This window comes from Lemur catta, chromosome 15 (assembly GCF_020740605.2).
Source record: "Lemur catta isolate mLemCat1 chromosome 15, mLemCat1.pri, whole genome shotgun sequence".
NCBI lineage: Eukaryota > Metazoa > Chordata > Mammalia > Primates > Lemuridae > Lemur > Lemur catta.
The window spans coordinates 25565754-25589854 of NC_059142.1; the positions used below are offsets into that span (position 1 = coordinate 25565754).

The 24101-nt window shown below is 37.8% G+C and overlaps 1 protein-coding gene across 3 annotated transcripts in view; it reads right to left on the bottom strand.

Annotated features, from left to right (window-relative positions):
- Positions 1 to 24101, bottom strand: part of USP32 (ubiquitin specific peptidase 32) — a 202253-nt gene that overhangs the window by 88751 nt on the left and 89401 nt on the right. For 2 of the 3 annotated variants that reach the window (XM_045525578.1, XM_045525577.1), the window contains exons 3-5: positions 15354 to 15459; positions 13395 to 13513; positions 3269 to 3428 (exon numbers count right to left, since the gene is read on the bottom strand). In XM_045525578.1, coding sequence (XP_045381534.1) covers positions 3269 to 3428; positions 13395 to 13513; positions 15354 to 15459 — 385 coding nt within the window. Of the gene's footprint in view, positions 1 to 3268; positions 3429 to 13394; positions 13514 to 14060; positions 14067 to 15353; positions 15460 to 24101 lie in introns of those variants that run through there. The other variant, XM_045525579.1, reaches the window with a different exon arrangement.

Genomic DNA, 24101 nt, shown 5'->3' on the forward strand with positions numbered 1-24101 from the left:
TTGGTTTTAGATAAAAGATCAAGGTGATAGAAAATATAACCAGGAGGTATTTATTAACATGAATACGCAGCTTAAGAGACACCTTTAGCCCAGAAATGCTCAGTTAGGTATCACCTACAAAGATATGAAGGATAGGTGAAGTATGGAAATGGCTGTGATGAAGCAAAGCATGCACCTTATCCAAGAATAAAATAGAGCTAAAGGCTGATCCATGAGAAATAACTTGCATTTAAAAAGCAGATGATAAAAAGGAGCAGTAAAGAAAACTCACAAGAAATAGTAAGAAAACTAGGAAATTCCAAAGTTTGAAAAGCCAAAGGAAAAGAAGAGTTTCAAGAAGACTGAACAGGCCGGGCGTGGTGGCTCACGCCAGTAATCCTAGCACTCTGGGAGGCCAAGGCGGGTGGATCGCTCGAGGTCAGGAGTTCGAGACCAGCCTGAGCAAGAGCGGGACCCCGTCTCTACTAAAAATAGAAAGAAATTATCTGGCCAACTAAAAGTATATATAGAAAAAAATTAGCTGGGCATGGTGGCACATGCCTGTAGTCCCAGCTACTCGGGAGGCTGAGGCAGGAGGATCGCTTAAGCCCAGGAGTTTGAGGTTGCTGTGAGCTAGGCTGACGCCACGGCACTCACTTTAGCCCGGTCAACAAAGCGAGACTGTCTCAAAAAAAAAAAAAAAGAAAAGAAAAGAAAACTGAATGGTCAATAGTGCTAGATGCTGCAGAGATATCAGTAGGCATATGAAACTAAAAAGAAAACACTCAGTTTAGAAATTAGAGGGTCATTATTGTAGATGAAACAATGAACCTAAATAAAAATTAAAGATAAATATTTTTTAAAGGCAAAGCCATTTTTACCTCTTAGATACTATTAAAAATCCAAAAAAACTTCCCAATTAATAAAAGACTAAATAGAAAAGATCATTTTTAAATAAAAATGGAGACATTTGATGGGATAACATTTTTAACAGCCAGGCGCGGTGGCTCACGCCTATAATCTTAGCACTCTAGGAGGCTACGGTAGGAGGATTGCTTGAGCACAGGAGTTCAAGACCAGGCCAAGCAAGAGCAAGACCCTGTCCCATCTCTACTAAAAATAGAAAAATTATCCAGGTGTCATGGCGCACACCTGTAGTCTCAGCTTCTCGGGATGCTGAGGCAGGAGGATCACTGGAGCCCTGGAGTTTGAGATTGCAGTGAACTGCAATGACATGCCAGTACACTTTACCTGGGGTGACAGTGTGAGACTTTGTCTCAAAAAAAAAAAGCCAAAAAAACATTTTTAACATTCTGAAAATTATTTAACTGATTAAATAACTTTGTAATCTTTAATAATACAGTGCTTTGAAAAACAGGCAATAAGCAGCACTTGCACAGTAATTTTTAAGCAACTGACAAAGACTAGCTCCTTGATCAAATTTGTCAGGCTCCTCTGAGCTCTCTTTCTACTACTAATCCTTGATCTCAGCCCCCTTTCTGTCTTTGGCCTGCCCAGCTTAGTCTTAGTGAAGAATCCTGCTAAAGGCATCTCACTACCCTGATCAAGTTCCTCATATACAATTCCTTGGGCAGCCTATAGCAAGAATCTGTTACCCAAAATGTCTCCTCTTAGTAATTTTTCTATCTACTGACCACCTCACCCTCATCCTTGGCTATAAATCCCCACTTGTCCCTATTATCTTGAGTTGAGCCTGATCCTTCCCCAGCTGCAATGCCCTTGTTGCAATAGTCTTGAATCCTTACTATTCTGAACTCCTAACCTCAAGGTCCTTCTGCCTCGGCCTCCCAGAGTGCTAGGATTACAGGCGTGAGCCACTGTGCCTGGCCTTAATCCTTACTGTTTTAACAAGTGTTTTTAGAATAATTTTTTCTTGAACACGACAAGGCACTCAAGGAAGGCAGTCACACTCTTAGCCAATATTAATGTAAAAATAATTCAGCATACAATCATAAAGGAAAGTGAAAGTTCAACAGAATATCTATGACTGACAAATATTAAGGTAAGTTAAATAGAGCTTACAGTGAGTATAAAAAGGTTTCCTCAATTTTTTATGCAAAAGAATTTTTTTTAAAGGCTTTCCTGTCTAAAATAAAGAGAAGGGCACCTAAAAGTAGTAGAATCAAGCTCATTGTCTATTCATGCCAGAATTTATCATAACAAAGGAATGAAAATGGGAGAGAGTAGCTGGTGTGTAATTGGTAGTCAAGTTATAAGTCACATAAAGCAATAGATACAAATAGCACTTGACACCAAAATTCCTCTATTCATTCAACAAATATGTATTTAGGCTTAGCATTAAGGGGAGAAGGACAGAAAAATAACAGACTCTCTGCCTGAAAAGAGTCTATGATTTAGGAGCAATGACATATACAAATAAGCAGAATACTATAAATAATTATAAGAATGAAAGGGATAAATTCATTGAAGAGCAGCACAAATAAGGTATTATGAGAGTTCAGAGGAAGGAGAGATGATTTCTGATAGGAGAGCAAGAAAAGTTCATGAAAAAAAGGGGTATGTGATTTAAGTCTTCAAGGATGGCTATTAAGATTTAATCAGTAGACACAAAGGGAAAGGCATTTCAGTGATAGGAAGTAGCTTAAGGAAAAGCAGAATGTAAGCAGTTTTCTGTAACTACTGGAAAGAACAACAGTACAAATTAACACTTAGACCCGTGTAGCAGATTGAAAACTGTCTCCCATTCATGATCACCTGGAAACTGGGAATGTGACCTTATATAGAAATACGGTCTTTATGGCTGTAACGAATTAAGGATCTTGAGGTGAAATCATCTTAAGATTTAGGCTGGGCCCTAAATACAATGACTGGTGTCCTTGTACAAGGAAAGGATACAGAAATACACAGAAAAGGCCACATGAAGACAGAGGCAGAGAATGGGAATTATGCTGCCACAAGCCAAGGAATATCTGGGGTCACCAAAAAGTGGAAGAGGCAAAGAATTCCGAGGTACTTCAGAAGGAACGTGGCCCTGTAAACACTTTGATTTCAGGTGCTAAAACTGAGAGTGAATTTCTCGTTTCAGTTTATGAATTGTGGTAATTTGTTACAGCAACCCTAGGAAACTAATATACCTTGGTTAAGAACAATTCATAGAGCACTATGTTTTCCATGCTCCATCCTTTCATTTTATTATACTTTGGAAGAAAACACTAACAAAAAAATTTCTCCTTTATAAGCATATTCTCATATTACCAGGCAACTATGTTAAAAGGTAAAGAGAAAACAATGAAATGCCATTACTTACAATGTGTGACTCCAGCCAGAGTTTGGTAGAAAGTGGGAGTGTCACTATCATCCGTGAGGGTAACATACACACCTCCAGACAGTAGCCAACGAGAGAAAGTAAAAGCATCTTTGTTTAGAAGAAGCCAATTCCTAAACTTTTCATAGTTTACCTTTTCGCCCTAAAATTAAAAAAACAAACAAACAAAAAAAACGTTTAGTCAAATTTTAAGTATCTTACTTGTAACCTGCACGACCTGAAGTTTGCAATTAGTTGACATTTACCTTTCTATTATCTACAAAGGAAGGATTATCTAAATAACGCTACAGGGTATATATACTTGAAAGTCAAACTGTCTTCAAAAATAATTATACTTCAGATCTTCCATTTGCATAAAATCTATATGTTAATTGCAAATTATTTCATCAATTCATTAAGGCAGTCCATTACCAATAATAAGCCACATTTTATTTGCTAAAATATATCCTGAAATCAGTAAATTGCATTTCTTTCAACATTTAATAAATCCAATTTGTCACTTGCCGTATCCCTCTTCATTAGCACTCCCTCAATCTGTTTTAATTAGTACATTTTAATTAAATCTGTATGGAATTTAAAAGCTTTTAAATTTCATTTGTTAATGAAAAACAACTATACAGGAGTCCTCCTAGAGAGGACAACCAGGTCCCAGAAGGCATCACTGAAAACATGTATCCACAAGTCAAGTAGAGTACAAAGAGAAGGAAGTTGATTTCTATTTCTTTGCTTTCTTTTCACATATTTGCCTTGATAAATCTCTAGAGAAAAAAAAGCACATATCCAGGCTAAAAAAGAGCCTCACGTGGCTGTCCAAGCCATTACCTTTGCTTAGAAGACATGAGATCCTAGGTTTAGTGAGGATCAAACATTTCTAAGAGAAAAAGGGAGAATTCACATGGAAATACAATGAAGAATGACATCCTTGCAGCTCTAATCCTAACAGAGATATTAAAGAATACAAATAACTAGGAACCTAAAAGAGATATGGTAGAAACAATTTCTACATTGTTTAGCAGCATCGTATTAAGTACAGCAATATGTCACCCAGTGGTTTCAGAACATTTAACATCATCAGTACAATCCAAACAATGAAGGCAACATTGACAGTCTTGTTTTTCTGAATGGAAGAATATGGTGTGCAAGTTGATCATACAAATGAGGTCATTCTTTTTTTTTTAATTTCAGCATATTATGGGGGTACAAAAGTTTAGGTTATGTATATTGCCCTTGCCCCCTCTTCCCCCACCCCGGGAATCTGAGCTTCAAGCATGTCTATCCCCTAGACGGTGCACATCGCACTCATTATGTATGTATATACCCATCCCCTCCCTCCTCATATCTGCCCAACACCCAATTAGTGTTATTCCTAAATGTGCTCTTAGGTGATGATCAGTGAGACCAATTTGATGGTGAGTACATGTGGTGCTTGTTTTTCCATTCTTGGGATACTTCACTTAGTAGAATGGGTTCCAGCTCTATCCAGGAAAATACAAGAGGTGTTATATCACCTTGTTTCTTATAGCTGAGTAGTACTCCATGGTATACATATACCACATTTTATTAATCCACTCATGTATTGATGGGCACTTGGGTTGTTTCCACATCTTTGCAATTGTGAATTGTGCTGCTATAAACACTCAAGTGCAGATGTCTTTTTTATGGAATGTTTTTTGTTCTTTTGGGTAGATGCCCAATAATGGGATTGGTGGATTAAATGGTAGGTCTACTTGTATCTGTTTAAGGTATCTCCATATTGCTTTCCACAGAGGTTGCACTAGTTTGCAGTCCCACCAGCAGTGCATGAGTGTTCCTATCTCTCCGCATCCACACCAACATTTATTGTTTTGGGACTTTTTGATAAAGGCCATTCTCACTGGAGATAAGTGATATCTCACTGTGGTTTTGATTTGCATTTCCCTGATGATTAGAGATGTTGAGCATTTTTTCATATGTTTGCTGGCCATTCTTCTGTCTTTTTTTGAAAAGTTTCTATTCATGTCCTTTGCCCACTTTTTGATAGGGTTGTTTGATTTTTTCTTGCTGATTTTCTTGAGTTCTAAATAGATTCTAGTTATCGGCCCTTTATCAGATGTATAGCATGTGAAAATTTTTTCCCCGAATGAGGTCATTCTTGTCACAACCAACTAATCCAGTGTCAAAGGGCCAGGGGGAAAAAGCACTCAGGGTATACAGTATTGCTCTAGAAATGTAATTGTCTGCAAGTCTGGCTGCTCAAACTGCCTGTCGTAACCCGAGATCAGTTTTATCTATAGTTGGTAAGATAACTTGCTGCAATTCTACCACCACTCTACCATGGTCAATGTTGTCCACCAATTGGATCTTGCCAGCTCCCCAAGCTATTGGCATCAGCTTTACTAATATCAATAACTTCCTCTTAGGACCACACATAACATTCCCCTTTTTTATAAAACCTCCAACCTTCTCTCTTTGTTCTTCGGACATACCAAAGAACACCTGGGTCTGCATGTATGCCCTGGAACTGTAATTCTTTCTACCTAAATAAAATGTTAGACTTAAAGATTCATTTCTACATTTTTATTTTCACTTCAACCATGGCATTGAGACTTGTTGTTGCAGGAACACATAAGGACACTGTCAAAATGTTTAGAGATTACAGATCCAATCCATATTCTTTCTCTATCCCATGTTTAGTCTAGAAAGACGCTTAGCAGTATAAATTCCATGAGTTGACACACATTTTTACACATGTTAATATCTCTTGACATTGGGATAAGTCTTAAAATCAACAGCATCCTTCAATTATAATTGGCAGTTTTTTTCTTAGTAGTTATGATATTGTGAAATATATATTTGGTCTTCTTTCTGTCTCTTGGCATACAACTCCTAAAATCACTGCCATCTCCAAAGTGCTAAGTTTCTCTTTGCATGCTAATGAATTGACCTATGGCTAGGGGCTTATGGATAGCCTCATGATGGGGGCTAGTCACCTGAAAAACCAAGGAATGATTAGACAGTTGGGACTTTCAGTCCCATCTCCAGGGAGGGAAGAGAACTGATGGTTAAGTTCATCACCAGTGATCAATGATTCAATAAATCAATGACTACTAATGAAGTTTCCATAAAAACACAAAGAGGCCAAGAGCAGTGGCTCACAACTGTAATTCTAGGAATTTATGAGGCCAGGCGGGAGGATTGCTTGAGGCCAGGAGTTTGAGACCAGCCTGAGCGACATAGCGAGACCTCCCCCCATCTCAATACAAAACTTAAAAATCAGCCAGGTGTGGTGGTATGTGCCTGTACCCCCAGCTATTTGGGAGGCTGAGGCAGGAGTAGCCCGGGAATTTGAGGTTGCAGTGAACTACGATGACGCCACTGCACTCTAGCTTGAGCTGAGTCAGACCTTGTCTCAAAAGAAAATAAAAACAAAAAACATACAAATAAATGAAAGGACTGAGTTGTTCAGGGAACTTCCAGCTAGCTGAACACATGCAGGTTCCTGAAGGGTGGTGTGCCTGGAGAGGGCACAAAAGCTCCACATACCTTCCCATATACCTGTGCATCTCTTTCATCTGGCTGTTCATCTGTACCCTTTGTAATGTCCTTTATAATAAACTTAAGTATTTCCCTAAGTTCTGAAAGCTGTCCTATTAACTGAACCCAAGGGGGGGGGGTCTCAGGAACCCCATTTCATAGCCTATTTGTCAGAAGTACAGGTGTCAACCTATTACTTGTGATTGGCATCTGGGGGCAGTCTCGTGGGACTAATCCCTCAGCCTGTGGGATATGATGTTATCTCCAGGTAGACAGTGTCATAGCTGAATTAAATTAGAGGAAACCTGGCTTATGCCCACAAAAGAATTTGCCAGAGAATAGGTTGCTGGTGGGAAGAAATCCCCACACATATTTTGGTAACTAGAGATCACAGAAAGTGATCTATGTTTTGAGAATAGAGCAGGAAAAAAAGTTTGTTTTTTCCACTCAGAGTGATATATAAAGGTACTTTTTATAAGTGATAGCATTTTAGATTCAGGGAAACAATGTGATTTCAATGGTTTCAGTGAATCTAGGATATCTCAATTTTATAATAGCATATGTGCCACTAAGAAAGAAAAAAAGATACCAATTTATAATGGGCCCTTCTACCACTTTCACATAAAGCTAATATCTACTGAGTATTTACAGCGTCCTCAGAACTGTCCTAAATACTTTAAATATTAATTTAATCTTCAAAGCACCCTCTATAGGAGATACTTTTATTGTTATTATTTTTCTAGAGACAGGGTCTGACTCTATCACTGGAGCTGGAGTAAAGTGGCCTGATCATAGCTTACTGCAGCCTCAGGCAATCCTCACATCTCAGCCTACCAAGTAGCTGGGACTATAGGCCTGTGTTACCATACCTGGCTGTTTTTTTTTTTTTTAAGAGACAGGGTATTGTTATGTTGCCCAGGCTGGTCTTGAACTCCTAGCATCAAGCAATCCTCCCACCTCAGCCTCCCAAAATGCTGATATTACAGGCATGAGCCATCGCACCCAGCCAGAGACACCATCAGTATCCCCATTTTACACATGAGAAAATCTTGACAACAAAAGGTTAAGTAATTTGCCCAAAGTTACATAGTGGCAGAGAGGATTAAACCCAGGTGGTCCAGGCTCCAAAATCCCTGTGCCTAAACTATATACCACACTGCCTTGTCTACGAATAAAATATAAAGTAGTATCTGAAATCCATCTGCCCATTGAGAATCATTCCCACATAGCTGGTAGCACCAAAATTCCATCTGTCAAATCTGATTTTTTATGTTTTTGAGTCATGGATCTCTTCCAAAAACAGAAGCGAAAGAAAATAATTCTCTTATAAATTGTTGCAACAGTGGTCAAGAAAAAAAATATTTCCAATACCAGAAAAGGCAATTAAAAATAAACAGACTCCGGGAGCTTCCAGATAGCTTACATGTAGAGGTTCCTGGAGGTTGGAGCACCCAGGAAGGGCAAGGAAGCGTCATGCCCCTTCTCCCACACCTCACCCTACGCATCTCTTCATCTGTATCCTTTGTAATAAACCAGTAAATGCTTTATGTTCCCTGGGGTGGGGCCCATGCCTTCCTTATTTCTGTAACTTTCAGGAATATATGAATTGGTCATCAGGGAAAGATTCTTAACCACAGGGTCCTATGTCATTCCTCCTGACACCACGTAAAGTGAGAATCCTGATGTCCTTGGACAACACCAGTCTGGGACTGACAAGGAAGCTTTGACTGTTTATCCACCACAAGAAACACAACTAAAGTTGGATCAAATTTGTCCAAACTGGGTAGAGTCTAAGTGAGATGCCAGTACCTCACACATCTTACTGTCCAAAGAATGCCACCTTATGATAACAGTGCCATCATGAAAGACATACACTACAATCTCCAGCTTCTGGAGCGGATGCCCAAGAAGGAAGATCTGTGGCTGCAGACAGAAATGTGGTGACTCTTATCTGACAGTCGTGATCTGTGTGACCCTGAATTAGTGGTTGTATTTCCTTGTGCCTCAGTTTCCCTTTAATAAAATGAGCTAACAGGTAAAAAATAAAAATAAATAAACAGACTCCTAAAATGGATAAAATATTAATTTCCACTTTAAGAATCAACAATCCAACAGAAAACCAGTAACAAAAAAAATTAATACAACTCCTAAGCGGATTCCTTTATAACTCAAGGCTAATAATAAAGCACAGGATTAAAAAAAGCTGAAACCCATATCACTTAAATCTAGGTGCTAGGGCCATATCTTTTATCTAAAGTGCTTGTCTTTATAGTTTTGTTTTTAATGCAAAAAACAACACAGAGCATTGTCACAGACGGTCTGAATAAACCTAGTCTAATATAAATACTTGGATAACAATGGTCTGGATGCAATCATCAGGCACATTACTCAGAAATTAGAGCAGCTAAATATATCAAATAGTTGAGTCAGATACCATTAGCCCACTTACAGTATTGCTTTTATACCAAAGGAATCTAATAATTCAAATAGCCATATACATGAGCCTTCTAAAACTTGGCTTCACATTTCTTTGATCTTTTCTCTTCTAAAGATCTTGTGATTAACAACAACCACCTAGGTAGGCACTTACTACCACTGTCTTATGATCTTTTTATTACAATAACTGTTCCCCTTCCCATAATTGAAATTTTAAACATTCTAACTTTCCCATCTTGATTTCCTCTTATGAACGTATTCCCCTATAGTATCCTGACTCCAGTGATTTTTTTTTTTTTTTTTGAGAGAGAGTCTCGCTCTGTTGCCTGGGCTATAGTGCCGTGGTGTCAGCCTAGCTCACAGTAACCTCAAACTTCTGGGCTCAAGCGATCCTCCTGCCTCAGCCTCCCAAGTAGCTGGGACTACAGGCACACGCTACCACGCCTGGCTAATTTTTTCTACTTTTAGTAGAGACAGGGTCTTGCTCTTCCTTCAGCTGCTCTTGAACTACTGAGTTCAAGCGATCCACCCACCTTGGCCTCCCAGAGTGGTACGACTACAGGTGTGAGCCACCGCGCCCTGCCTGCAGTGGTTTTTTAATTCCACAGGGTCTATACCAATGACCAACATCCATATAGCCAAATCTCAATGATCAAAGGTCAACTCACTTCAGTATACTTGACATAGTTGAGCTCTCTTTCCTTCTTGAAACATTTTCATCACCTGGCCTGTAGGACACTATTCTCTTTGGGTAATCTTCTTATCTCACAGGCCATTCCTTAAACTCCAGTTTTGATTCCTCTTTATCTCTCCAAACTCTAAACACTGGATTATAGGACTCATTCTTCCAATCCGGTTCCTATCTAAACTCACTCACAGATGATCTTTGCTGTATTCTCTTCATGAAAAGTTCTTTCCTAAGTTATCTTCATGGTTTTCTCTCTCACTTCCTATAAATTTCTACTCACCTATAAGCCAATAACTCCTTTCCCCTGAACAATAGACTTATTTATCAAAAAGCATAGATGACAACTCCAATTGAATGTCTAATAGGATCCTTGAATTTAATTAAAATTCCCTTGGCATCCAACCTCCTAAGCTCCTTCTCCATCTCAGTTAACAGCAACAACATTCTTTTACTAAATCAGGCCAACACTTCGGTCATCCTTCTTCTACTCCTTCTACCACAGTCCCTAATCAACACAAGAAAAGATTCTGTTAAGTCCATCTTTAAAATAAATGCAGAATCTAAAAACTTGTCACTCACTGCTACACTATGATCTAAATGACCATCCCCTCTTACCTGGATTATTCAAATACCTCAAATGGACTCAGTTCAGCCACATAAGATCTAACATGATCATGTTTTTCAAAAAAGCGTCTCATATTATGTTATTCTTCTGCTCAAAACCCTCCAGTGGTTTCCATCTCACTCAGGGTAAAAGTCAAAAGATGCAATAACGTCCCATAGGGGCATATATAATCTACCTCCTACTCCCCAATAATTTCAGTAACTTCATTTCTCACTATTCCCTTGTCCACTCCATTTCAACTAAATTGGCCTTTTTATTGTTCCTTGGGCATGCCAAGTATACTCTTACCTCAGGGCCTTTGTTGTATCCTCTTCATGAAAAGTTCTTCCCTCAGTTATCTTCACGGTTTTCTCTCTCCCTTCCTATAAATTTTTTACTCAAATTTCACTTTATCTGATAGGTCTAACCATCCTATATAAAATAACAACACTCAGTTGCCTCTTTCCTATCGCCACCTATTCAACGAATACATACACCTTCGGTTGTGCCTAAATTTTAGAGAACTAGGTTACCAACCCCATGTAATTCCCATCTACAAAATGGGAGTGTTTGCCTAAACCTTATTAAAATGAAAAAATATATATATTCTTTCTGAAAAAATGCAAAGAGTATTAATATATTTGACATCTCTATGAAAAATCCAATTAATAAGATCTGCAAAGATATCTTTTCTTCTGACAGGCAAAATTTTTTTTTTTTTTTTTTTTTTTGAGACAGAGTCTCACTCTGTTGCCCGGGCTAGAGTGCCGTGGCATCAGCCTAGCTCACAGCAACCTCCAACACCTGGGCTCAAGCAATCCTTCTGCCTCAGCCCCCGGAGTAGCTGGGACTACAGGCAGGCACCACCATGCCCAGCTAATTTTTTCTATATATATTTTTAGTTGTCCATATAATTTCTTTCTATTTTAGTAGAGACGGGGGTCTCGCTCTTGCTCAGGCTGGTCTCGAACTCCTGAGCTCAAATGATCCACCCGCCTCGGCCTCCCAGAGCGCTAGGATTACAGGCGTGAACCACCGTGCCTGGCCCTGACAGGCAAAATTTTATTACAGGGGAAAAAACAAACAAATAAGCCATGGCCCAGTTTGTCTTGAAGTACTGAAATACTATCATAGCAATTTGTAGTCAGTATGTCAGAACCAAAAATGCAGGAAACTCATCCTTTCGTACCCTACACATAGAAATGCTAGATAAAATGTAACACTGTAACCACCACCAAACACTGCACAGCTAAGCTCAAAAGCAAGAAAGAGCCAGGCAAGGTGGCTCACGCCTATAATCCTAACACTCTGGGAGGCCGAGGTGGGTATATCGCTCGAGATCAGGAGTTCGAGACCAGCCTGAGCAAGAGTGAGACCCCGTCTCTACTAAAAATAGAAAGAAATTATATGGAAAACTAAAAATATATATAGAAAAAAATTAGCCGGGCATGGTGGCGCATGCCTGCAGTCCCAGCTACTCGGGAGGCTGAGGCAGAAGGATCGCTTGAGCCCAGGAGTTTGAGGTTGCTGTGAGCTAGGCTGACACCACAACACTCTAGCCCGGGCAACAGAGCAAGACTCTGTCTCCCAAAAAAAAAAAAAAAAAAGAAAAGCAAGAAAGAGATCACCAGGTGCTATGAACACAGAAGAAACTCAAAGCCAGATGGATGAGAGGCTAAAGATAAGACAGCCCAAAGAAATAGCAGAATATGCATATGGATGAAGTATAGACAATCAGTGCCTACATAGTCAGGAAGGTAGAGCTAAACAACCTGAATAAAGCTAAAAGCAGTAAAGGACTATTATACTGGTGAAAGGGAAGTGAGTCAAATAGCCACCTGTAAGAAACTGTGCAGCACTGAGTGCTATACGAAAGGATCAGAAACTTCTAAAGAAGTTTTCACTCTACAATCTCTAGGGACTTTTCACATATTAGCAGACCTCTGAGAAGAAAAATAATTTTCTTTGTTAAAGATACACATTTGCTATTGCTTAATTTTCTATTATTTCTATTGTTAGACACTAGAAAATATATTATTTCTGCAAACAGAAAAAAACACAATTTTTAACCAAAATATTTCACTATGCAAATCAGCTAAGTAAAATAAATGATAAAATAGGCCTTAATAAGAGAGGTCACAGAATGGCTCAAGGCCAATGAATGATATACCTACATGACAAAAAACAAGGGCACTACAATATAAGGTTCCTGCAGGACTGTGTGTATGCATGTGTATATGTTGCTATGTGTGGAACTGAGAGATTAGGAATATGTTTCCTTATACTCTAAGTATAAACAGTTGGTTTATAGTAGAATTAAGAATTTTCAGGCTGGGCTCGGTGGCTCATGCCTGTAATCCTAGCACTCTGGGAGGCCGAGGAAGGTGGATCGTTTGAGTTCAGAAGTTCGAGACCAGCCTGAGCAAGAGTGAGATCCCATCTCTACTAAAAAATAGAAAGAAATTATATGGACAACTAAAAATATATATAGAAAAAATTAGCCAGGCATGGTGGTGCGTGCCTATAGTCCCAGCTACTTGGGAGGTTGAGGCAGAAGGATTGCTTAAGCCCAGGAGTTTGAGGTTGCTGAGAGCTAGGCTGATGCCACGGCACTCTAGCCCAGGCAACAGAGTGAGACTCTGTCTCAAAAAAAAAAAAAAAAGAATTTTCAGATTCACAAATATAGCAGTAATGAGAGTCATGGACCTTTGAATATAGCACATACCAGTTGAAATGTCAATCATTAAATACAAAGATGCCAAGAATATTCTTCATATAAACATCTGTTCATCATAGCTAAACTTATTAATATTATACAACTAAAGGTAATACTTTGTCAATAAGAAGGTGTGAAATGTAAAATATACCTCTGAGAAACACTTCCTGAGTGTATCTGGGACTTTACCATCCACCACATGGAGCATTCTTTCCATTTCTTCTCGTACAACATAGCTCCCAGATTCACTTGAAAAAAGACTGAAAATGTCTAAGAGAAAGAAAGATAGAATTAATTAATCTTAACATAAATCAAATATGCCCTGGTAGAAACAATGAGAGAAGAGAAAGGTATCAATCATTGATTACTAGGACCAAGCACTTTATAAATTATTTTAATTTATTCCTCAAAATAACCTAGCAACACAAATTAAAACAGCAACATGACATCTCTCCAAATATGCCAAATTTGCAAAACTGCTTAGGTGTAACAATACCAAGTGTTAGCAAGGATTGGGAGCAACAGAGCGGAGCATAAATTACTGTGGAGAATAATTTGAAAAACTCTAGTGAAGGTGAAGATGCACGCCAGAAACTCCACTTCCACAAAATTACACTTCCACGCTTGAAAAACTGATACCTGTGTACAAGATACAAGGTGTTCACTGCAGTATTGTTTGTAAGAGCAAAAATTAGAAAAAAAGATAAATGTCTATCAGTAATAGGTAAACTGAGATATACACACAACAAAATACTAAATAGAAGTTAAAAGCAAATTACAAAGTAATCTGTATAGTACTAGTCCCCTCTTTATCCACATTTTGCTTTCTGAGGTTTAATTACCCACGGTTAACAGAGGTCCAAAAAATGAAATGGAAATTTTCAGAAATAAACAATTCAGAGGTTTTAAATTGCACACTGTTCTGAGTAACATAATGAAATCTCTTGCCTCCCTCTCCATCCTGTCTGGGAGATGCATAATCCCTTTGTCCAGCATGTCCACACTGTATATGCTGCTCGCCTGTTAGTCACTTAGTAGTTGTCTTGGTTATCAGATGGACAGATCACAAGAAGGAGATACAAACTTTCAGATCATAGCAGACAGAGTACAAAAAGAAGAAGGAAAAGCCAGGCATGGTGGTGTGCGTGCCTGTAATCCTAGCTACTTGGGAGTCTAAAGTGGAAGGATCTCTTAAGCCTAGGAGTTTGAAGCTATAGTGAGGTATGATTGTGCCACTGCACTCCAGCCTGGGTGACAGATAAGACCTCATCTCAAAAAAATAGATAAATCATCAATATCTAATTCCAGAACATTTTCATCAACCCAAAAAGAAATCCCATGCCCATTAGCAGTCACTGTCCTTTTTCCTCTTCCCTGAACCCCAGGCAACCACTAGTCTAACGCTTTCTGGCACTATGGATTTGCTTAATCTGGAAATTTCATACAAATGGGATCATATAATATGTGGCGAATTGTGACTGGCATCTATCTCTCGGCAATATGTTTTCAGGTTCATCCATGTTGCAGCATGAATCAGTACTTTATTCCTTTTTATTGTAGAATAACATTCCATTGTACGGATATATCATGTTCTGTTTATCCATTCATCAGCTGATGGATGTTAGGGTTGTTTCCATTTTGTGACTATTATGAACAAAGTTGCTATAAATATTTGCATACATGTCTTGTTTTTGGTAAATATGTGTATTGAACTTTCTTAGAAGTAGAAACTGCTGGGCCATGTAACTTAATGTTCAACAGTTTGAGGAACTGCCAATCTGGTTTCCAAAGTGGCTGCACTTTTTTACACTTCTATAGCAATTTATAATGTAGACTACAATTTTTCCACATCCTCCCTAACACTTGTTATTATCTGACTTTCTAATTTTAGCCACCTAGTAGATATGAAGCAGTATCTCAACATAGTTTTAATTTATATTTCTCTATTGATTAATTATGTTGAGTATTTTGTCAAGTGCTTATTGAGCACTTGTATATCTTCTTTAGAGAAATGTCAATTTCAAATGCTTTGCCTGTCATCAGAATTTTGAAGTAAATGATTCTGCATACTGATATGGTATTATCATTTTGAGACAATAAAAGTACTTACATTTTGATTTCTCTTCATCTTTGCCTCTTGTAAGGAGGACAAGTCCAACTATTAAGTTATTAAAGTGCAACCCTTTGGATGTTCCACCAAAAGAACAGTAAATCACCTGGAAGAAAACGATAGTCAACCTCAGGAGATGTTTCATTTGTTGAGGAATTTCAGGTAGCTATCACCTTTAGCAAATCTTATCTCTATCTCCAGATAAGGCCCTCGTAAATTTTAGTAAAAAGATATTAAGTTTCTCCCTCTTCTTCCTCTTTTCCACCTTGTTATTGCAAAGAATGTACTCATCTATTCTAAAATGCACACAGATGGTCCCCAACTTACAATTTTTCAACTTTACAGTGGCACAAAAATGATATGCATTCAGTAGAAACCATAATTCAGTACAGTATTCAATAAATTACATATGATGTTCAACACTTTAACTGAAAACAGGTTTTATGTTAGATGACTCTGCAAACTGCTAATATAAGTGTTCTGAGCACATTTAAAATAGGTTACGCTAAGCTATGATGTTTGGTACATTAGGTGCATTAAATATACTTTCAACTCACTATTTTCAACTTATGATGGGTTTATAGGGCTGTAACGACATCGTAAGTTGAGGAGCATCTATATATTATAGATTCACACAACTGAATATTTATTCTTTCTCTTTGGAGTCCTTATCAAGGTCCAAGAGGATAAAAGTCTTCCTTCAATAGCCACAATAATGTGACAAGGATTTTGTGCAATTACAGAACTTCCTTCAACACCAGTAAAACTTATACACATTATTTTGATTGGAAAGAAAGACAATCTATAACAATGTTCAGATCTCTAAGAGATCTCAAAGACTTTTTTTTTATACTCTCAGAAATAAGTATTATAGTAATCAGAAATAAAGAACAAAACCTATATATAAGTTCACAGGCAGCAATGTCTATTTTTTAAAAAACTATACATAGGAAAGGTACAGCAACAGCAATCACAATAAATTCATGCATTCATTCATTCTCCAATTCTTTTTGAGTGCCTAGTATCTGCTATGCAGAATTTTGTCAATAGAAATGCATGATTAAAAAATAATTAAAGAATAAAACTTAAACGGTCAATAAGAAAACTGAAAATATATATTCACCAAGTGATATTTATAAATATTAATATTATTTAGCAACACCCTGACAGCTGATGTCTAAAATTATCTATCTCTACTACCAGTGATAAGCTCAACGTAGCAAAAACTAGCCAAGGGAGATGGCTGCTGATCAGAACATTAAAAAAATATAAAAAGAACAGAACAAACACACTCTGTGGAATAACTATTTTTAGTTGCCCCACCATCCACCCCCAAATGGAGGAAAATAACAGAAAAAAAAAAAAAAACCTTTATTACTGGGGAGGTGCAGGAAAACATAATGGCCCCAGATCTTTACAGTTTCCCTACCACTGAGGAGAAGTAGGATGACTGAGAAAGTGTCACCCTCAAGATCCAAAGATACAATGTCTACCTAAAACTAAGGCAAAAGCAGGACTACAGAAAATGTCTCCCTCCCTAGCACTTCCCATGTCCATCTACCATCGTGCTAGCAAGCACTGAGAAATAAATAACAACAGTGTATGTAGCTAGAGACTCTCTCCATGGTGCAATAACAAGGAGAAGATAAGATCAGAAATTGAGGGCAGAAAAGACATTAGAAAAATTCTCTAGCAAAGAGACTCCAACTCGATTTAAAAAAAAAAAAAAGGTAACCTTAGACTGGAAATCGAAATTGAAGCCTATATTGCACTGAGGTAAAACGACAAGAACAAAATAAAGCCCAACTACAGACTAGATTAACTTAAACACTGCCCCCCTCAATGCTTTTTGGCTCAGTGTCTATTGTCCTATACAAAACATCTGTCCTTCAATCACAAATCATAAGTCACACAAAGAAGCAAGGGGGAAAACCCAACATACCGTCTGAGGCAAAGGAAAAACATGGGAGGAAGGAAATAGCAGAGAACATAAACAGGTGGAAAACCATACCATACTCATGGGTAGGCAGAATCAACATTCTTAAAATGTCTTTACAACCTAAAGTGATCTACAGATTCAATGCAATCCCTATTAAAATATCAACATCATTTTCCACAGGTCTAGAAAAAATAATTCAAGAGAAGATTCCATATAGCAAAAGCAATCTTAAACAAAAAGAACAAATTGGGAGGCATCAATTTACCAGACTTCAAGCTATATACTACAAAGCTATAGTAACTAAAACAGCATGGTACTGGCACGCAAACAGAGACATAGACCAAGGGAACAGAAGTGAGAACCCAGATATAAAACCATCCTCATACAGCCATCTAATCTTTGACAAAACAGACAAAAACATACACTGGGGAAAAGAACCCTTATTCAATAAATGGTGCTGGGAAAATTGGATAGCCACATGCATAAGACTGAAATGGGATTCGCACCTTTCACCTCCCACAAAAATCAACTCACGGTAGGTAACAGACTTAAACCTAAGGCATGACACTATAAGAATTATAAAAGAAAATCCTAGAAAAACTCTTATAGACATTGGCCTAGGGAAAGAATTTATGAAGAAGACCCCAAAGGCAATCACACCACCAACAAAAATAAATGGGACCTGACCGAATTAAAAAGCTTCTGCACAGCCAAGGGAAACTATCACAAGAGCAAACAGACAACCTACAGAATGGGAGAAAACAGTCACATTATATATCCGATGAGGCTGATAACTAGAATCTATACAGAACTCAGGAAAATCAGCAAGAAAAAATCAAATAACCCTATAAAAAAATAACCCCATCAAAAAGTGGGCAAAGGACACGAACAGAAACTTTTCAAAAGAAGATAGACTAATGGCCAACAAACATATGAAAAACATCTCTAATCATCAGGGAAATGTAAATCAAAACCACAATGAGATATCACTTATCTCCAGTGAGAATGGCCTTTATCAAAAAGTCCCAAAACAGTAAATGTTGGTGTGGATGCGGAGAGATAGGAACACTCATACACTGCTGGTGGGACTGCAAACTAGTACAACCTCTGTAGAAAGTAATATGGAACTACCATTTGATCCAGCAATCCCATTATTGGGCATCTACCCTAAAGAACAAAAGACATCTGCACTCGAATGTTTACAGCAACACAATTCACAATTGCAAAGATGTGGAAACAACCCAAGTGCCCATCAATACATAAGTGGATTAATAAAATGTGATATATGTATACCATGCAGTTCTACTCAGCCACAAAAAACAATGGCGATATTGCACCTCTTGTAGTATCCTGAATAGAGCTGAAGCCCATTCTACCAAGTGAAGTATCCCAAGAATGGAAAAACAAGCACCACATGTACTCACCATCAAATTGGTATTAACTGATCAACACTTAAGTGCACATATAGTAATAACATTCATCAGGTGTCGGGCAGATAGGAGGGGGGAGAAGGGGATGGGTATAGTCACACCTAATGGGTGCGGTGCGCACTGTCTAGGGGATGGACACACTTGAAGCTCTGACTTGGGTGGGGCAAAGGCAATATATGTAACCTAAACATTTGTACCCCCATAATATGCTGAAATAAAAAAAAATTAAAAATAAATTAAATTTTAAAAAAAAGAAAAACATGGTAACAGTTGAAGAATGCTTTGGAATGGCTGAAGAGTAAACTCAACAGAGTCATTTAAGAGATTATCCAACATGAAACACAAAGGGGAAAAAAATGGGGGTGGGGGAGTGGGCAGAGCAGAAAATCCAAGAGCTGTGGGACAGTATCAATGATTCAACATACATGTAATTGATATCCTAGAAGAGCAAGAGAATGGGACAGAAGAAATATCTGGTTGAGAATTTTCCAAAATTAAAAGGCACAAAACCACAGATTGAAGTAGTTCAGAGAACAGGTAGGATAAATCACACCTCTAACCTCCAGAAACCAATGAGACAAATCATATTCAAATTACTCAAAACTGAAGATAAAAAGAAAATCTTTAAGGCAGCCAGAAGAAAAAAGACACATGATATTGCGAGAAGGAAAAAATTATAGCAGATTTCTCATCAAAAATTACATAAGCCAGAAGTCAATGGAGTGAAATGTTTAAAGCACTAAAAGAAAAAGAAAACTCAATGAAGAATCCTATACCTGGCGAAAACATCTTTCAAAAAGAAACGGAAAGTAGACTTTTTCAGGAAAACAAAAATAGAGAAGTCATTACCAGCAAAACAAGGCTAAAAGAAAGTACTTCAGGATGAAGGAAATATGATACCATAGAGATATATGCACCTCCATAAAGAAGTAAGAATACTGGAAGTGGTATAAATTAAAGTAAATATAAAATTATTTTTATTTTTAATTGCTCTAAAACACAACTAGTTGTCTAAAGTAAAAATAGGAGAAATGTATTTACTGCATATGTAAAAGTAAAACACAACAATAATAGCATAGAGGAAGGGAGAAAGGAATTGGAAGTACACTGTTGTATGCCACACATAAATGTTGTTTAACACACCATAAAATAGTATATTACACCAAGTCATGTGGAGCATAAATCAATATTTCTATTGCCAGTCAGCAAGAAATTACATGATCTTAGCATTCTAATGTTTAAATCCAACATTAACCCCATTAATAAATTCTTATTTTTATAATAAGACAATAAGTAACATTTAAATGCCTATTATGTGGCATGTAACTGTTGTTAAGTGCTTTACCAGTCTTAAGATGACTCCATGAGGAAAGTATCATTGGTCTCCTCATTTTATGGTTGGGGAAAAGTAGAGCCCAAAGAGATTAAATAACATGTCCAAAGTCATACATCAGTGAAGAGGCAGAGTCAGAAATTAAACCCAGGCAAGACAGGTTCCTGAAACTGATCTCTTAACAAATTTATAGTTCTATAGTACAATTATATACATTCATGTCTAATTAATTTCACTAGAATTACATGAAAGACATCACCAGCAAGATATACAGCATTTTAGTGAAATCTCCCGAAAATTAAACTAAGAAATTTCAAATGATCACAAACTCAATTTATAAACGCTGTGTCTTTGGCATCCCTCTTCCCAGCCTCAACATAACTTGATAATCCAGTATCTTCACTTTTGACAATTGCATTGACTTTAATACAAAGAGAGTGAAGTAGTCAGGGTAAAATTAATGAAGAAATTTGGGGAAGGTATGACTTTCAGTTTTACAAGTACTTGTAAAACGTAAAAGATTTTGTTTGGAATAAATTTGGTTGGAAAACACTGGTAACTCTCTATCACTCCCAAAATACAAGAACAGTAATAACCTTCTAAAGTTACCTAGTTCATGAGACAGATCAGGAAAAGAATCCCAGGAAAATCACCATAGTACCTGAATTCTAAGATGCACATATTTTCCACCTTTTTTTTTTTTTTTTTTTTGAGACAGAGTCTCACTTTGTTGCCCAGGCTAGAGTGAGTGCCCTGGCATCAGCCTAGCTCACAGCAACCTCAACCTCAAACTCCTGGGCTTAAGCGATCCTACTGCCTCAGCCTCCCGAGTGGCTGGGACTACAGGCATGCGCTACCATGCCCGGCTAATTTTTTTTCTATATATATTTTTAGTTGTCCAGATAATTTTTATTTCTATTTTTAGTAGAGACGAGGTCTTGCTCAGGCTGGTCTCGAACTCCTGACCTTGAGTGATCCACCCGCCTCGGCCTCCCAGAGGGCTAGGATTACAGGCGTGAGCCACCGCGCCCGGCCTCCACCTTTTAGTAATGTTCCAGAAAGCAACATGCACCTAATACGTCTAATAAACTATTTTAAAATCAAGCACTTTGGGAGGCCAAGGCAGGAAAATCGCTTAAGGCCAGGAGCTTGAGATCAGCCTGGGCAACATAGTGAGACTCCATCTCCACAAAATATTCTAAAAATTAGGCAGGCACAGTGGTGTACACCCTTAATCCCAACTACCTGGGAGTCTGAGGTGGGAGGATCACTTGAGCCCAGGGTTCAATGTTGCAGTGAGTTGTAATTGTGCTACTGCACTCCAACCTGGGTGACAGAGCAAGACTGTGTTTCTGAAAAAATAAATAAAAGAAAATAACATAAAGTAAAATAAAATAAAATAAAATAAAATAAAAATGTCACGTTATAACTGATAGTCCTTTAACATTTAGGAAATATTAAGTGCCATGCTCCTTACTAATCAGCTTTGTTTTTAGGACTGAGGAGAGGGAATGTGCACAGGATAGCAGGGATACTTTGATGCCATTTTTAAAAAAGCACTTAATAAATGCTATTGTTTATATAACTTATTGCAAGATTTTTGTCTTAAAATCCCTATAATAGGCCAGGCATGGTGGCTCACGCCTGTATCCTAGCACTTTGGGAGGCCGAGGCAGACGAATCATTTGAGCTCAGGAGTTCGAGACCAGCCCGAATAAGAATGAGACTCTGTCTCTACTAAAAAAATAGAAAAAAATTAGCTGGACAACTAAAACATAGAAAAAATTCGCCGGGCGTGGTGGTGCATGCCTGTAGTCCTAGCTACTCGAGAGACTGAGACAGAAGGATTGCTTGAGCCCAGGAGTTTCAGGTTGCTGTGAGGTAGGCTGATGCCACGGTACTCTAGCCTGGGCAATAAAGCAAGACTCTGTCTCAAAAAAAAAGAAAAAAAAAAAATTCCTATAACAATTTTTTTAGCTGTTAAAAATTAAGGGAGGAAAAATATTTTCTTAAACATTTGTTAACCATGAATATTAAGACAGAGACTTGGCACATTGTTACACTAATGTATTAAATTGGTGCTTGTGGTAATGATCTCACTAGCTTCCTTTCAGAAAATGATGTCATCCCAGTAAATAATATGACTAGTTCAGAAGAGAGAGAAATCAGTCTGCATTTTTTTTCTTTTTCTGTTTTTGAGACAGAGTCTCATGCCATCGCCCTGGCTAGAGTACAGTGGTGTGATCAGAGCTCACTGCAACTTCAAACTCCTGGGCTCAAGTGATCCTCCTGCCTCAGCCTCTCAAGTACCTGGGACTACAGATAAGCACCACCACACCTCTTCTGTGTTTTTGTAGAGGCGGTGTCTTACTTTTGCTCAGGCTGGTCTCGAACTCCTGAAATCAAGCAATCCTCCCACCTCTGCTTCCCAGAGTGCTAGAATTAAAGATGTAAGCCACGGCACCCGGTCCAGTCTGCATTTTTAAAGAAAAAGGTTTGTGGCTGGGCGTGGTGGCTCACGCCTGTAATCCTAACACTCTGGGAGGCCGAGGCGGGTGGATTGCTCGAGACCAGCCTGAGCAAGAGCCAGACCCCGTCTCTACTAAAAACAGAAACTATCTGGCCAACTAAAATATATATAAAAAAAATTAGCCGGGCATGGTGGCACATGCCTGTAGTCCCAGCTACTTGGGAGGCTGAGGCAGTAGGATTGCCTGAGCCCAGGAGTCTGAGGTTGCTGTGAGCTAGGCTGACACCATGGCACTCTAGCCTGGGCAACAGAGTAAGACCTTGTCTCAAAAACAAAAAAAAAAAAAAAAGGTTTGTAATATACCAAAATTCTACCTTCTGCATTATAGTTAAGAGGTCAAAATAAGGCAGACGTATGTAGGTCTCCAGAGTTTAGAAATGGCTGTGTCATGTTAGAAACTGCTGCTCTATGGTCCTGGCCCCTCTCCTCTTTCCACTGTCTTTGGATATAGGGTATAGGATTATCCCACTATTTCTTGGGGGAAACAGTAAGTGATGCATACTGTTTCGTATCATGGCTTTTGGAGTCATTTATATACCAGCTTCCCAAGCCTTAGCTGCATTCCATTAAATATATGCTGAGGCCAATTCTTCTCATTCCAAGACCTAGGCTGAAGAGTACCCATGTGTGGATAATACTGACTCAGAATAGAGGGCAGAAGCCAGAGCTTGACTCCCATTTTGCTAATTAATAAGAATTAATTAATCATTGATGATCTCATAACTTTTGCTTTGAAAATATTTTTCCTAACTAAACACTACTACATGTTTTTAACTGCTTAATAGTCAACAAAATCAAATTAATGGTTTCAAATATTCATTGTATATAATGTTCATGAGGATCAATACTTTTCCATTTAAATTTTTAATGAAGATTTGAATCATCAATTAGGTTTTGTCCACATCAAAATTTTTCTGTGCTATCTTTTGCAGATATTATTCTACCAAATCCAATTTTCTCATATCAAATCTGGTAGACCTAAATTTCTTAAAGAAGTGATTTTTTTAGGAAATATCTAGGCAATAATAAACTTTTACTCTGTGCTTTTTAAAAAAAAAAAACTTGCTAAACAGCTTATCCTTAATTTGTTATGCAAATATTTCATTATGCATCTCTGCAAGATACTTTTAAAATATAATCATAATACTATTATCACACTCAAAAAAAATATTAACAAAAATGCCTTAGTATCATCAAATATCTAGTCAGTATCCAAATTTCCCCAATTGTCTCGTAATTTTTTTCAACTTGTGTGTTCAAATCAGAATTTAAAATATATTACAATTGGTTCATAGTCTCTTAACTCTCCATTATCTACAGGTTTTCTTTCTGTATCTCTTCTCTCCATCCTCCTTTTCTTTTTCCTTGCAATTTATTTGCTGAAGAAACCAAGATGTTTGTCCTGTGGTAATAACCAAAGTCTGCGTTTTGGTGAGCATATCTTCTGTTCTCTTTAATTCCTGTGAAGTGGGTAGTTAAATCCAGAGAACTGATCAAATTTAGATCAAATTTTTTT